The sequence below is a fragment of the Sceloporus undulatus genome, chromosome 4, assembly GCF_019175285.1.
Source record: "Sceloporus undulatus isolate JIND9_A2432 ecotype Alabama chromosome 4, SceUnd_v1.1, whole genome shotgun sequence".
Taxonomy (NCBI): domain Eukaryota; kingdom Metazoa; phylum Chordata; class Lepidosauria; order Squamata; family Phrynosomatidae; genus Sceloporus; species Sceloporus undulatus.
In genome coordinates this window covers 121,837,393-121,853,602 of record NC_056525.1, presented here as the reverse complement: position 1 = coordinate 121,853,602, position 16,210 = coordinate 121,837,393, and the positions used below count along the sequence as shown (strand labels likewise).

General features: G+C 39.8%; 1 protein-coding gene across 1 annotated transcript in view; it reads left to right on the top strand.

The window, feature by feature from the left end:
- Positions 1-16,210, top strand: part of CACNA1E (calcium voltage-gated channel subunit alpha1 E) — a 378,294-nt gene that overhangs the window by 251,861 nt on the left and 110,223 nt on the right. Inside the window, 6 exon segments of the mRNA XM_042461588.1 lie at positions 3,444-3,556; positions 3,903-4,034; positions 5,061-5,133; positions 7,436-7,553; positions 8,272-8,339; positions 11,681-11,778. Coding sequence (XP_042317522.1) covers positions 3,444-3,556; positions 3,903-4,034; positions 5,061-5,133; positions 7,436-7,553; positions 8,272-8,339; positions 11,681-11,778 — 602 coding nt within the window.

Genomic DNA, 16,210 nt, shown 5'->3' with positions numbered 1-16,210 from the left:
TCAGGATTCTTTGAAAGAAGACATTACTATTAAACTGGTGAAAAAAATTGTGTATGCTTTTGAGAGAATTGGCCCAAATGGCTTAGTATTTTGCAGTGAAGTTGTTATTTTTATTACAGATTTTACAGGATGACTTAGGTGCTAAATGAGGCAGGGGCAGGTAAGCAGTGAGGAAGGCCGGGGGCATGAAGGATGGAAAGGGAAGTGCAGTGGGGAAACTCAAACAGGTATAAATACAAACAGCTACTGAGCAGCAGCAGTAGCAGTGGGTGACACTGATGTTATATCTCTCAGATAGAACAGTAGTGACACCATCACTGACACTTGTTGGCACTGTGCAAAAGGAGCAGAGGTTTCTCTCCTTGCAAGACTATTTCAGCAAGAAAACCCTTAGATGGGACAACTAAAACAAAACAAAGGAAGGACTAGCACACAGAGAGGCAGACAGGACAGAATAACTTAAAGATAAAAAGGCAAATAGCTGACATGTTAAACAAGGCAAATATAGATTGAACCAGAACTACACATGTACAGTAATAAGAACATGGAATGTGAGAAGCATGAGACAGGAGAAGCTAGAAACAACAACAACAACAAAAGAAATGCACAAACATAGCAATACTAGGGGTGAGTGAGATAAGATAGGCAGGAATGGGACATTTTGAGTCAGATTATTATACAGTGGTATATTCAGGAAATGACAAAAAACATGAAGAAATTGGGTGAGTTTCATTCTAAGGAAAGATGTTCTGAAAGCAGTCAGGAGAGAATGCAAAGTCAGATAGAATATTATCAGTATAACTCCAGGGAAAGCCTATAAATATTACCATCATCCAAGCAGAAGATGGAGAAGCTCCATCATCATGGCCAAAACCAGACCATGCTGTCATAGATCATGAGCTACTTACATCAAAAATTCAAGTAAAGCCAAAAAAGGAAACAAAAAGTCAATATACCAAAATATGACCTGAAGAACATTCCAACCGAATTTACTGACAATGTAAGAAATAGATTTACACTATTAAGTATATTCAACTGAAAGTCTGAAGAATTATGGGTAGAAGCCAAGGACATAATCAAAAAAGAATACAGAAAGACACTAACGGTGTTCAAAAAGAAAGAGAGGAAACAGTGGATGGCAGATACAGAAAGGGAAAGAAGAGAGGCAAAAGTAAAAGGAGATAAAAATAAAACAACTATGAATGTAACTGTGCAATGTCTAATGCGCAAGGATAAAGAGAACTTTATAATGATCAATTCAAAGAAATAGAAGATAACAAAAAAGGAAGAACAAGAGACCTATTCCACAAAATCTGGGAACTCAAAGGGAGGTTCAAACTAAGGGCTGGAATGCTCTATGACAAGAAAAAGAAAATACTAAATGATCAAGAAGAAATAAAAAGATGTTGGAGTCAATACGCACAAGAGTTATATAAAAGAGATGAAAAAAGAACGATACATGGAGTAAAGAACTATATGCAGATGAACCCCAAATTCTAAAAAGTGAATTGGAAGTGGCAATAAGACATATTTGGAAAACTACATCACCAAGAACAGGTGCTATTCCAATTGAGCTGCTACAATGCATACAGACTGAAGTAACTCTACTGCTAACTTAACATATGCTAACAAATACGGAAAACAAAATGGTGGCCAACTGACTGGAAACAACCAATATATATCCCAGTTCACAAAAGAGGAGACACAAAAAACTGCAACAACTATAGAAACATAGCATTTATCTACCATACAAGGAAAATTATGCTCAACATTTTGCAACATAGATTCCAGTTATACATGGAGAAAGAAATTCCAGAGGTGCAAGCAGAGTTCAGGAAAAGAAGAGGCACCAGTGATCAAATTGTACACATACGATGGCTAATGGAGCACACAAAGGAATTCCAGAGAAAAATAACCATGTGCTTTATAGAGTATAGCAAAGCATTTGACTGTATACAGTGGTACCTCGGGATACGAAATGCGCGGGTTACGAAATTTCCGGGATACGAAAAAGTTGGATTGGCAAAAACTGTTTCGGGTTACGAAATATTTTTCGGGTTACGAAATTCATTTCGGCGCGAAATTCAAATGCTATAGGCTTCCAGCGCTAACGGAAAGCTATTTCGGGTTACGAAATTTTCGCGTTACGAAGGGAATGGCGGAACGAATTAATTTCGTAACCCGAGGCACCACTGTAGATCACAAAAATCCTATAGAAAGCTCTCAACAACATGGGAGTGCAGATGCATTTGGTAGTTCTAATGAGAAATCTGTACTCATGATAGGAAGTACTGGCGGAACAGAATTCAGAGAAACAGCTTGGTTCCCATTTGGCAAAAGAGTCAGGCAAGGCTACATTCTATCACCATATTTGTTCAAGTTGTATGCAGAAAACATCATAAGAAAAACAGGGTTAGACTCAGAAGAAGGAGTGAAGATAGGAGAAAGAAACATCAACAATCTAATGAGACTATAATGCTAGTGGAAAATATCTTGCACTTGGAATAAATACTAAGGAAAGTCAGATACAAAATCGCAGGCTAAATGTTGAACATAAAGAAAACAAAAATAATGACCACATACATTCAACCTGGACAATGAAGAAACTGAAATAGTCAGAGTTCCTGTACCTGGGACCAAAGAGTGATCAGAATGTAGATAGCAGCCAAGAAATAATACTAGGAATGGGAAGGACAGCTATGACAGAACTAGACAAGATCTTAAAGAGTAAAGATATACAACTGAGCACTAAAGTTAGAATCATCCAAGCTATTGTATTCTGCATCACCATGTACGGATGAGAGAGCTGGACAGTAAAGAATACAGACAGAAAGAAAATCAGCTCATTTGAACTGTGGTGCTGGAGAAGAGTGCTAAGGATACCCCAGACAGCCACAAGGTCAAACAAATGCATCCTTGAACAGATCAGGCCTGAAATCTCCTTGGAAGCCAAAATGATCAAATTGAAGCCATCGTACTTTGGCCATAACATGAGAAGGCATGGATCACTAGAAAAGACAACAATGCTAGGAAAGATAGAGGGCTGTGGCAAGAAAGGGAGACTACACACTAGATGGACTGACTCAGTCAGGGAGGTCATGGACTTGAGTTTGTGGGAACTGAGTGGAGCAGTGAATGATAGGGGAAGTTGGAGTTTTCTCAACCCGTGTTGCCATGTGCCAGAGTTGACTTCAGGGCAGTTAACAACAAGAACAACATACAGGGTATGCAAATACAAAAGAAAACATGTATCTATTTCCAATTGCTTGAGTTATGTGTGTTAATTTGTGAATATGTGTGTTTGTATATTTATGTGAGGGGGAGAAATTGTAAATATGTGGAATATCTCTTAAGATATAGGAGTGAATATGTGGCAACATCTTTCTAGTAATGGACAATTTTGTTAATTTTTTCTCTCTTCCTATTCGTGTTTGATCTCTCAGGTCACAGTAGGAAGCATATTTGAAGTTGTTTGGGCTATCTTCAGACCTGGCACCTCTTTTGGGATTAGTGTCTTGCGAGCCTTACGACTTCTGAGGATATTTAAAGTCACAAAGTGAGTAGAACAAAGGAATTAAGTTCCACGTTTTTGCCAATGTTCCCAAGCAAGGTTGCTTCCTATAACTTTTTACTCTAGCTTAGTTCCTCCCTGTTTCATTGGCCATACTGCTGCCCTTTCTGCTTTATAGTCCTTACTATTCTTTAACATAGCTAAATTAAACTAAGTTAAATATATAAATGAAATACTGTAGATGAAAACCAGTCAAATAACAACTGTCGCACACACCCTCCTCTATACTGCACTCATGCACCTCTGAATCATGGCTACCAAAAGCTAGCTGAAATGAAACAGTCTTGCAATGCTTTTGGAAGCATGCTATAGTAACATCTGGATTTTCCAGGTATTGGGCTTCCTTGAGGAATTTGGTGGTCTCACTGATGAGTTCTATGAAGTCTATTATCAGCCTCCTCTTCCTCCTTTTCCTCTTCATTGTAGTCTTTGCCCTGCTTGGGATGCAGCTGTTTGGTGGCAGGTAAGTGGATGACCAGACAAAACAAGGCAGATTTATTTGAAATAACTGTGCCGATATGCTAAAATATTCCATAAAACTCTTCCATTTGACTGGGTTATACAGTATTAGTTTTTGTCAGTTGCTTTATTCATGTAGCAGATTATTCTCAAATAATGGTGGGCAGTCACTTGCTATTTTCTTGCACTTTATTGTGGCTGGGTCATATCATTTTCTGAACAAAGGTCTTGGAAGGCAAGACTGGTGTTGCATATATTTCCTGTGTCTGCAGGTGCACTGCACAAGCACTACACTTCACTACCTGTTGGCAAAATATGGCATCCTAGAAATCTCTCAGCTAACCTTTTGAAAGAATGATAGTCTTTCCTATGGAGATAGATTTAGAAATATATGCACTGTTATCAGAACCCAAGACAATGTGGTGAGATCTGCACAATTTTGTTAATGACTGTGAGACAGAGCTGAATATCTTATACAGATCCTGTCTACTGTTCCTGGACTGCCCTGACCATGTTCACCCTCTCGCCTCCGTTTTGTCCCTCCTTCCATTTTCTTCTGACACCTAATTCTGTTGTAAAACAATATATATCTCTGCCTGCCTACCTGTCTGTCTGTTTATCTAACTGGTGTACATAAATGTGTGTAACATCTTGACTGTTGTATGCAGAGTACAGTATACTGAGCCAGCAGCAAGTGGTGGCTCCCATGTCATGAAGGTCTGATGAATCTGTCCCAGATTTTATTCTCAGCCTCTCAGGAGCTGTCCAAGGTGATAAAACTGTTTGAGGAATGGGTTTCAGAACCTTGGATAAGTCCTTTAAATTTCATGGGACCCCTTCTTACAAAAGAATTTGAGAGGCAGAGAACATGGCAACAGAAGTATCCTTCCCCTTTGTCATAAAGCTGGGGAAAATATAATAACAGGAAAAGCTAGAGAGTGAGAAAGGGACAAGGAAGGTGTGTGATAAGCTGTTTATGTCACAAGAGGTTTTTCCTAGTGTGTAATTTTCACTTTTTTCCATCCTTCAGATTTAATTTTATGGATGGGACTCCTTCTGCAAATTTTGATACTTTCCCAGCAGCCATCATGACGGTTTTCCAGGTATGACTCTGTTGGTTGCATGCATGAATCTAAAGGGATTCACTCGTCTGTCTCTGTCCTATCAAGATTGTTCTGTTTTGTCAAATGTGGTTCAGAGGAAAGCAGACATTGTAAAAGTCCCAGAGACACCTCTGAAAATAGTTGTTATGTGTTACATTTTCTTCCTTCCCCTCCGTAATTCATAGCAGAATTTGGTTCACATCCTGGGATACCAAGGCATGCCATCCCTGCTAACAACAGTGGTGGAGGAGCAAAAGCAGAGCAACCCATGAGCTAATTATATAACATGTTGGAGAAACAGAAGGGACAACCTCAGGAACATCCATTGTAATTTAGATTTTTTTGTTCTGCACTCAGCCCTAACAAAGTTGTCCTGCAACATAAACTCTCAGTGTCTGTAGCCTAACATTTTTGTCTGTTCTTAGAGATATTTTGTTCCACAATCCAAAGGTGATTTTTAATATGGCTCAGACAGAATCCGACATAACAGAATCATATGAAAGAGGAAGTTTTTCATGTAACTCTTTTGAAACATCTCACTTGCAACAGCTATGACTACCTTCCCTGAAACTTTCATTATATAGGAGGCTGTGATTATCTAACTACCAATTAATTAATGCCAATGGGAAATGCTAGTACTGTCTTCTTCTAGCTGACTTTTCTGACATCTCATCTTCACTCAATTCTCTGTTAAAGCAGTTATTTTACTACTACTACAAGCATTGACTTGGGTTCCTGCCATGCCTCCCTATTGCTTTATGTTCCTTGTCCTTGTGATAAAGTTCTCAATACCTTAGGCACAAGGTGTACTTATTTGCCCATCTCCTTTTCCCCCACTTTTTCTATTTTATGTACTATAGAAACTCATCTGCCCTCAAACCCTTCTGTTTCTTTTTTTCGCACTCTTTCTGTATCTGCTACTAATCTCTTTTTTCCTGACAGAAAGATTCATTTAAAGCAGTGGTTCTCAACCTTCCTAATGCCACAACTGCATAGTTTTCTCCCTTCAGCAAGGCACGCCCTTTCTTTTCCTTTAAAGCAGTGGTTCTCAACCTGTGGGTTGTGGCCCCCTTACATTCACAAGGGTCGCCTACGACCATCAGAAAACACATATTTCCAGTGGTCTTAGGAACCGAGACACCGCTCCTCTATGGTTGGGAGTCACCACAACATGAGGAACTGTATTAAAGGGTCGCGGCATTAAGAAGGTTGAGAACCACTGCTTTAAATGAATCTTTTCTCAATAATAACTCAACAAAGGCTTGAGAAAACACTCAACTTAAAGATTCTTACTACTAAATGTAGGCCTCTTCTTCTAAAACCAAGGGATAACATACTCAGAACTGCATCATACTTGATGCATCCTTTACTAGACCAGAGCATTTCTAAAGAGCAGGTTATAAATACAATACATACATACGTGCCAGGCGTGCAGGTGAAAGACTGCATTTTTTTAAAAATGTCAAAATCTCTAGTAAACAGAAATCTAAATAGTTATGAGAAAGATCCTATCCTAGGGCTAGATTTATTCCCCCAAATACTAATTTTCTGTGTACAGGAAATTGCTTTTGTAGTTTTTATTAAATAGAGAGAATACAAGATCCTCTGACCTACGGTCTACAGTTGTGTGGTTTGGAAAGAGCTGATGGAGTAGCTTGGCTCTCGGTGTTTCTTTTTAACTGTTTCCTTATCTCCATTTCAGCCCTCTCTGTCTTACTGAGATATTCTTTCTTCTAACTAGATGCTGTGTGCATCTTCTGTGAAGGCACTGGCTTTATGTTGCTGTGTTAGATTTTTGTTAGACAACCAATAAGGTATCTGAAGGCAAATGAAAAATGGGTCCTTGGCCCCATCCTAGGTGCTACCAGTGTAGCCTGGGAAGGAGACAAGATTAGGCAGGCACAGCTCCATCATGCCTGGGCCTAGCAGCTGAGGAAATGTCCTCCCTCCATCCCAGCTTCCACTGCTGTGGCCTCAGAAAGAGAGGAGAATAGTCAGTATGTGCTGAACATATGCTGTTGCCATTCCCTTTTCTTTGTGTGTTATGTCTTATTTAAGTTGTAAGCCTAATAGTCGGGAATTGTCAAATTAATGATTTGTAAGCTGCTCTGGCAGCCGTTTTGGCTGAAGAGCAGGGTATACATGAACAAATAAATAAATAGGCTGAAATAGGGATGGATGAAATGGCTTTCTTCTTTTTTGTGTGTACGATTTGTTTTTCATGGTATTTACTTTCCTATAGCAACAGCTTTCCTTGCGTAAAATAAGTATGTGATTGTAACAGAAGTGCTTGTTTGTTTAGATCTTGACAGGTGAAGACTGGAATGAAGTGATGTACAATGGGATCCGCTCCCAAGGCGGTGTGAGCTCAGGAATGTGGTCATCCATCTATTTTATTGTTCTCACCCTGTTTGGAAACTGTATCCTTCCAACTGTGCTATTTTTGAAGCTGATTCTGATACAGCATTTTGCAGATTTCAGCACCATGGAGAGCAATAATATGAGCATACAACCACTTTTACTTGGATTTTTAGAGCCAATAGGAAGTACATAATAAGTACCTAGAACCTAGATGGCCATTATGTCAAGTTGCCTGTCCATTTATGGTGACCTCATGAATTTCATATGGCTTTCTCAGGTACTAAGAATATTAGGAATATTCAGAGGTAGTTTTACCATTTCATTCCTCTGAAATATAGCCTTCCGCACCTGGTAACCATAATGGGCTGCAAATCATAGCTGGGGGAAAGAAGGGGTGTGCATTTTTCTGGTCCATTTTCATGATTTAATCTAATTTCCCCCCTCAAATGACAGGTCAGAGAACTACAGATTCTAGAACTGGCCTGGAATCCTATGATTTTTGTGGGCTCTCAGGCATTGGAAGAGATGAATGGTGCTGAGGCCTAGTTCATGGTAATACAGTTGACATTCTTTATTAATTGAGAGTTGCAGTGCTGACCTGAATACTTTTCTTATGTTCTACCTCCCCCTAAATGATTCCATCTTTCAATCAGTTTTGGAGCAATATCAGCTAAAATCTTATGGGGAAACTGTGTCCACACTAGCAAGATGTCTCTGCATGAGCTTCACCTTAGAGTTGGTCTGATCAGGTGGTTCATTCATCCTCAACTTTTTTAGATACTCTGCTTAATGTCTTCTTGGCCATTGCTGTGGACAACTTAGCCAATGCACAAGAGCTAACAAAGGTAAATATAAGGCATTTTCATTCTTGTCACCCACTTGCTATTAAGGGGTATCGAGATCCCCATTTATTCTCAACCATCCTAATAACATATTGATGGGACTTAACTCAATTTGCTATTTGTGAAATCTAAGACATAAAAGTTACAGAATAACAATAACTCAGCTCTGGAATAAGCAAAATCATAACAAGACAAGCGTATTTGAGTTATTAATATCAAACACACACAAACACACACAACCTAGATAGTGAGTTTTCCTGCAGCTCTTTTCAGTGGGTCATGCCCAAGAAAAGTTCCCTCTCAGATTGCCTGGTTATTCTTTTTCATTTCAAAGGTCAGGTTTCATTACTGACAATGTTTAGAGGGCACAGCACCAGAAATGTTATTCATTTTCCTCTGCTGCCCAACACTGCTGAAGTGATCATTAGTTAACCATTATGAATTGGGTCTATGCCAAGAAGGGTTTCACTGGGAATTGGTGTGTGGTTGCGTTCCAAGATACGGCACAGACTAAAATGAGTTAGCTGAGCAGCTGAAACCACTGGTGCTTTTGAAGTGGTATGTTGGTAGACATGGAAACATTCCACTCCATATCTCCGGTTTCCAGCACAGCTTCATCATTCTCTTGTACTGCCTGGATGCCAAGCAGATCCTCTAGCACAAACATAACTCTGACATGGTTAATGGAATGAAATTGAGCATGATAATCTGTTGCATTGTCCATTGTACCTCAGGGAGAGACAAATATTCTTCTCTCTAATAATGAAGGCCTACAATATTTTATGGCTATAATTACAAAAATGACGCCTAGAAGGAAAAGGGAACACATTATGATGCCACCTCACACAAGTGGGGGGTAAACTGCATATAATCTAATTGCTGTCATTTTACATGATATGCTGACAAGACACAATGTCAAAGGATTCTACATTTCCCCAAGAATGGTCCATACGTAAAGATCAAATCAAGCCAATGGCTTCCAGGCAGTTTTACTGCTTACCACTTAGTAACATTTCTGGATAAAACTCCTTTTGGAGATGATATGCAAGATCCTCTGAAGGGTTTGGAGGGAAAAAAGGGGTATAAGTGTAATTTTAAAAATCATGATAATTTCACAGGTAGAGACAAATGCACTAGTGCTTACCTGCTTGTGCTCCAAAACATACTGCAGAAGTAGTCTGGTTTGAGGCCACATCAACTACCCTGGCTGAATGCTAGGGAATTCTGGCAATTGTAGTTTTCTGAGACATTTAGCCTTCTCTGCCAGAGAGCTCTGGTGCCACAATAAACTACAATTTTGAGGACTCCCTAGTACTGAATCAGAGCAGTTAAAGCCGACTCAAACTGGATAATCTCTGCACTATGTTTTGGACCTATGTTATAGACAACCTCCATTCTTTAGTATCAGTGAAATTTACAAAGAATTCCCTTATTCAAAGTACTAATGCTAATGGAGAGAGAGGGATAATAGTTTTCAATGAAGTTGAGGAAGGAATGGTAGAGGCAATAGAGCCAGAGGCAGTGTTTCATTAGAGCTGTACATGGACCTCTTGATGCAGTTTAGAACTAAGTGCAGTGATTTGTATCTGAAATTGTTCCAATCCAGATTGACCTACATCCAATTCATTGCAATCTGGACCCAAAACTAAATAAAAATTTGGAAAGATGGATTGCTAATCCTCCCTTACTGACTTCTATTGAGAATCCAAGGATGACTATAACTTTAAGGAAGGAAGGAAGGAAGGAAAAAGAAAAGAAAAGAAATTCACACATCCATAGAAATCCTAAGGAACGGGACTAATGCTAATTTTCAGAGAGGTCACCCTGGCGGTTTCTGTGTTACACGCCTGTAAAGATTGCTGCTTTTCACAAAAATAAAAGCCATTTTAAAAATGGTTGTCTTGTCAGTCTTGATGATTCATGATGTTTTTATCCTGGGTCCATCTGAACATCAGTCAGCTAGGTTATGTTAAAGTTTAAGATCAAAAACAATAATAATGAAATGACAAAACAAAAACAAACAGCTTCATTTATATACCGCTTCATACTGAACTAACAGTGTCTAAGTGGTTTACAACTATAAGGTAATTGTCTCCAGAAATCTGGGTACTCGTTTTAGCAACCTCAGAAGGATGCAAGCCTGAGTCGAGCTTGAGCCCTTTTGCTGGTGTTGAACTCGCAACTTTATGGTTTTGAGTGAGCAGCTGCAGTAGAGGCATTTAACCACTGCGCCACCAGGGCTTACTTGAGAGGAATGACAGCTTACTTGAGAGGAAGGTACTCTTCTTTGTTCTACCAGCAATCAAACTAGTGAGATTCAGGGATGCAGCATAAATATGAGAGGGAGAATAATGAGAGCATTCTTACCAACAGACCAATTATTAAGATTTCCCTGATGAATTCCCCCAATCTTCTATATGGCATTTGATTATCTGGGCTCGCACTGGTGGAAATTTCCTTTTCCAGAGTTAAGACTGCAGATGGGTTGAGAATTGCTGCTTTCAGAGGATTCATCACTCTTTGTTCCTGTCCTATAGGTCTTCCCACTGCTACCTGCCTATTGGAACTTCTCTGCCTCTGTTCTAAGCAAAACCACTTGGTCCCACCTCTTGCTTGAGGAGGCTGCTGGTGCTGAAATGCTCTGGAGATTTGCCTTCCTTTGCATTTAAAAAATGTTAAGAACCCCTGTGTGAGTGGCACATAGAGGCATAAGTCACCCTGGTGCCTGTGTATGTCCTTTTTTGGACAATTTGATGGTTGGCATTCCATTTCCCCCTCTGCATGGGCCAGAGCCCCACTCTGACTTACTAATCCATGTTGAGCGATGCACGATACTGGCCACAGAGTCATAAAAGACAAACAAGAAGGGCAAACAGAATATTAATATAGGTTATTCAACAAGACAGAAGGAAATTAAAATGTGAAGATTCAGAGATACCAACGCACATTAGAATCAACAGCTATCCATTGCCCAGCATAGCTCTTTCATAATCTACTATTAACATACCAGTGTCTCACAAATGAATGAAGACATGGTGGAGGCAGTTTCTGCAGAGATATAAAAACCTGAGTGAACTGTTTACCAGGGATAGTACTGCAGTGAGTTCACACACAGTGGGCATGTCACACAGCAATTGAGGAGGGAAGGCAGAAGTGAGAAACTGTGGCATCCTCTTCTCATTACTTTCTTGCATTTAAACTGGCAGTACAGGTTTCTGCACTAAACCATATTACAGCCTAATGCCCTGACTAATGATACAGTTCAGTCATTCATAGTGCATGAGACATTATGAATGCTGATGTGTTTCCCCCTCTTTTAACTAGTCCCTTTGTCTTGTGTTTAGGATGAGCAGGAAGAAGAAGAGGCTTTTAATCAGAAGCATGCTCTGCAGAAAGCCAAAGAAGTCAGTCCTATGTCTGCTCCCAACATGCCTGCTATAGAGTGAGTTGCCAGTCTCATCCATCATGAATCCCTACATCCCCAGGTCCTCAGATTTGTTACAGTCATTTGTTACATAAGAAAGAAAGAGTGTAGATTCGCTGCTGAATTTTAGCAAGGGTATCAAACTACTGAAGAAGATTATATCCATTCCTAGATTATTTGTGTATTTGATTAACACTACATTTCTCAAAAGGTTTTTGGTGTATTCTCGGGTTTTAGGAGTGCAAATTCCTCACTTTAGGGCTGCAAAGATTCATGCAAACCTAGAGAAAATACTCAGGAAGAAAACACCATTGCTTTGTGTGACTCAAAATTATTAGTTGGTTCAAATGAATATGAAAAGAGAAAGGCTCTAAGTCTGGTACCATGTATGTATTTGCTTCCCCCACCCCCACCCCCAAAAAGCTATTAAATGCAGTGTGGGACTACCTGTCAGTAGACATTATAGGATTGCACATTTCAGCAAGTTGCTGGAAAGGTTTTCTTGGTGATAGTGCCAACATCTAAAAATTATCTCCGCTTATCTTTACCATATGCCAAGTCAAACCACTGGCCCTTCTAGTTCAGTACTGTCTACACTAACTAGCAGCAATGGTTCCCAAGGTTTCAGGCCTAAGGAATCTTTCCCTGCTGGAAAGTGGAGATGCCAGGGATTGGAAACTGGAAGTGTCAGGGATAGAACCTAGGACCTTTGGCATGGAAGCATATGTTCTACCATCGAGCAACAATCTTATTTTATTATAGCTTTATTTATTTGTGGCTTTTTAGCTTAGGAAAAAGGGAAGTAAGTTGGGGGGTCAAGAGAGAATGTTACAAAATTATGTGTGATATGCTCAAACTGGTCACAGGCTTATGTCCTAGGGTCAGTAATATTTAATCTTTATCAGTGACTTCGATGAAAGAATAGAGGGCATGCTTATCAAATTGACAGATGACACCAAATTAGGAGGAGTAGCTAATACCCCAGAGGACAGGATCAAAATTCAAAATGACCTTAATAGATTAGAAAGCTGGGCCAAAGCTAACAAAATGAATTGCAACATGGAGAAATATGAGATACTGCACTTTGGATGGAACAAATGAAATGCATAGATATAGGATGGGGGCCACCTGACTCAATGAGAATACTTCTGAAAGGGATCAAGGAGTCCTAGTAGACCACAAGTTGAACGTGAGTCAACAGTGTGATGCAGCAGCTAAAAAGGCCCTTGGGATTTTAGGCTGCACCAATAGAAATGTAGTGTCTAGATCAAGGGAAGTAATAGTGCCACTGTATTCTGCTTTGGTCAGGCCTCACTTGGAATGTTGTGTCCAATTCTGGGCACCACAATTCAAAAAGGATGTTGACAAGTTTGAGTGTGTCCAGAGGAGGGCCCAAAATGGTGAAGGATCTGGAAACCATGCTTTATGAGGAAAGGCTTAGGGATCTGGGTATGTTTAGCTTGGAGAATAGATGGTTAAGATGTGATATGATGGCCCTGTTTAAGTATTTGAAGGAGTGTCACATTGAGGATGGAGCAAGCTTATTTTTTGCTGTTCTAGATAATAGCACCCGGAACAATGGATGCAAGCTACAGGAAAAGAGACTCCAGCTCAGCATTAGTTGGAACTTCCTGACAGTAAGAGCTGTTTGACAGTGGAACACACTCCCTCAGAGTATGATAAACTTCCTTCTTTGGAGGTCTTTAAACAGAGGCTGGATGGCCCTCTGTTAGGAGTGCTTTGATTGTGTTTTCCTGCATGGCAGGAGGTTGGACTTGATGGCTCTTTTGGTCACTTCCAGCTCTATGATTCTCTGATTGTAGGCCAGATCATATGGCCAGATCATATGGGTACCTTACATGAATACTATGCGTCCCAGTAGTTCCAATGTAAATTGGTAGAAAGGGAAATGTCCATGTGATATAACTATTCATATGATATAGATGCTGCTCTATTATTGATATGAGACAGTAATATGGTTCCAGCAAATACTCCGCATTGCCAATATTTCTCTTTTTAAATGGAAATAAAGAGATTATTAAATGAACTAGAAAATCTTCAGTTGAGAAATTGAACAGTTCAATAAAGCAGCCAAGGCAATGCATTTCTCCAAAAAGAAGCTAAAATTCTGCAGTTGAGTGTTGTGCCCCAAATAGATAAAGTCTCCCTACAATAATGTCTGAGTAAATTACAATTTTTAAAAAGTATCTGTTAGTGTCTGTTGATTACAAGAATTTTTTAAAAGTATCAAATTGCAAGATGGTGTGGTGGGGGGGAGAGGTCCCATGGAGAGAATAAAGAGGCAAAACCAAATGAACAAAGATCACTTACCATGAAAGTAATGAAGGAAAGGTGTGGTAATGATACACTGCTGATGTATGAAAGGATACGAATGTATGTGCATTGGCTAGTGTGGGCATGGATATGAGTATGTGCAAGCCACAAGGCTTTGATGTCTGATGGTTTCCTGTGCTACTCACAGGTTTCTGTCTATGTTGCAGGAGAGTGCTTTCATGTGGGCTGGTTGATGGTTTCTGTGCAGTGGATATGATCTGTTGACAATATGAGCGATGTATAAGACATATGTAAAAAACTGATATTTATAGTATTCACAGATTAGGTGGTTTTACGTATGTTGTGTGTAGTACTAGTACGGAAGAATCTCAGCAAGCATTACAACTGAGTTGAAAAGGATAGTTCTACAGAATCACCCATATCACCTGTTATAAGGAATTAAAAAGAAGTCTTAACATATATTGATCTTCCCGTATGCCAAGAACCAGCCTTGAACCTTTATATGACTCTTCCACATGCGCACATACACACACAGAGAGAGATAAATGTAATTATACCCCATTCAAGGTTCAAGTCTTTCTGCTCCCCTTTATACAGAAGGGCCAATTTTCCATAAGCTTGTTATGCCTCCTTTTCTCTGTATATAAACAACATAAATAGAAGAATTTGTATGTGGTTAAATCTCTTTCTCTCTTTCTTTTCACTGTTGTTGCAACAAACAGAAATAGATTCATTATTCTTCAGTGAAATCCATTAATAGAATCATTATGCTCTATTCTTCAGAGAAGGAACATTGTGGTTTCTGCTTCCTGCAGCTCTGTCTCATGCTTTGTTTTAAGGGTGTGATATAATCTTTCTAAACCACGTAAGAGATTTGGCATAGCAGGGAAAGAATGTGTGGGTGCCAGAGGTTATACAGGTTGAGTCTTTTTTATCCAGAATTCCAAAATCTGAACCAAAACTTTTTTCATGGGTGGCTGAGATAGTGACACCTCTGCTTTCTGATGGTTCATTGAAGAGCCCACAATTAGGAAAAGTTACAGTTGTTTAGAATCCAGGCTGTGGTGGCTGCAGGATTCTGGGAGTTGTACATGAAAAAAAATAACTTTTCTTAGCTCAGGAAGTACCTCTGTTAAGATTAATCCACTGAATAAGTTATTTGATAGACAGTGGCCTGTTACAGACTGCCAAAATAAAGCTGCTTCGGGTCTCTTTGGAGGTATGCTATTTGAATAATACATGGGTCCTAAGAGTCCGGACGTCACGCTAAAGCCACACTCCATTCCTAAGCACTGGAGTGCAGCTTTGGTGCAGCTTCCGGATTCTTAGGATGCATGCATCATTTAAACTGCATACCTCCAAAGAGACCCGAAGCAGCTTCATTTTGGCAGTCTGTAACAGTGAATTGTTCTAGTGCTTCTTTTTGAGATAGGTCACACAGCAATCATACTTTCTATTTCTTCCCATTTTGTGGTGGCTCAATCAACACAAACAAGGAAGCAAAGCAAATCACTGAAGTCAAGTTAAAATGCTTGTATGCTTCTAGAATAGTGGCAAAGATGTGTATTTGTCCTGCCACTTTATAGCTGAGTCTGGTTAAATATCTAATCCAATTCAGTGCCTTGTCACTGTCAGTCCTGAATGGCAATGCCAAGTATGGTCCCAGATTCCTGAGGTCTGAGGCAGAAGGCTTTGCTGGCAGCAATGTTTCATATTCTTTTCTTGAAATGCGGAGCCTCACCTCTTGCTTCAGAGATGAGAAGAGTTTCTTTTAGAAGTAAAGTTCTCTGAGTCTTCCAACCAGCAGGTTGAAGGATTCTGGGAGTAATGTCCAAGCATGGAGCTTTCCTCATTTATGCCCTCCTACTGAATTTGGGACCTCTGTATATGCATCTTTGCATGTAAGCAAATGCAGAAAATTTTATCCCAAGTATTAACACACTCAATATTTTGTAGAGTAGGAGTGACCAGTGCACTGTGCACTGTTGTTATGGGCCTTCAAGATGACTTTGACCTTTGGTGATCCCATCACAGGGTTTTCTCAGCAAGCATTGTGCAAAGTTTGCCATTCTTTCCCCCTGAGGGTGAGAATATGTAACCTGCGCAGGGATACCCCATGGGTTTCTGTGGCCAAGCAGGGATTTGAACCATGGTC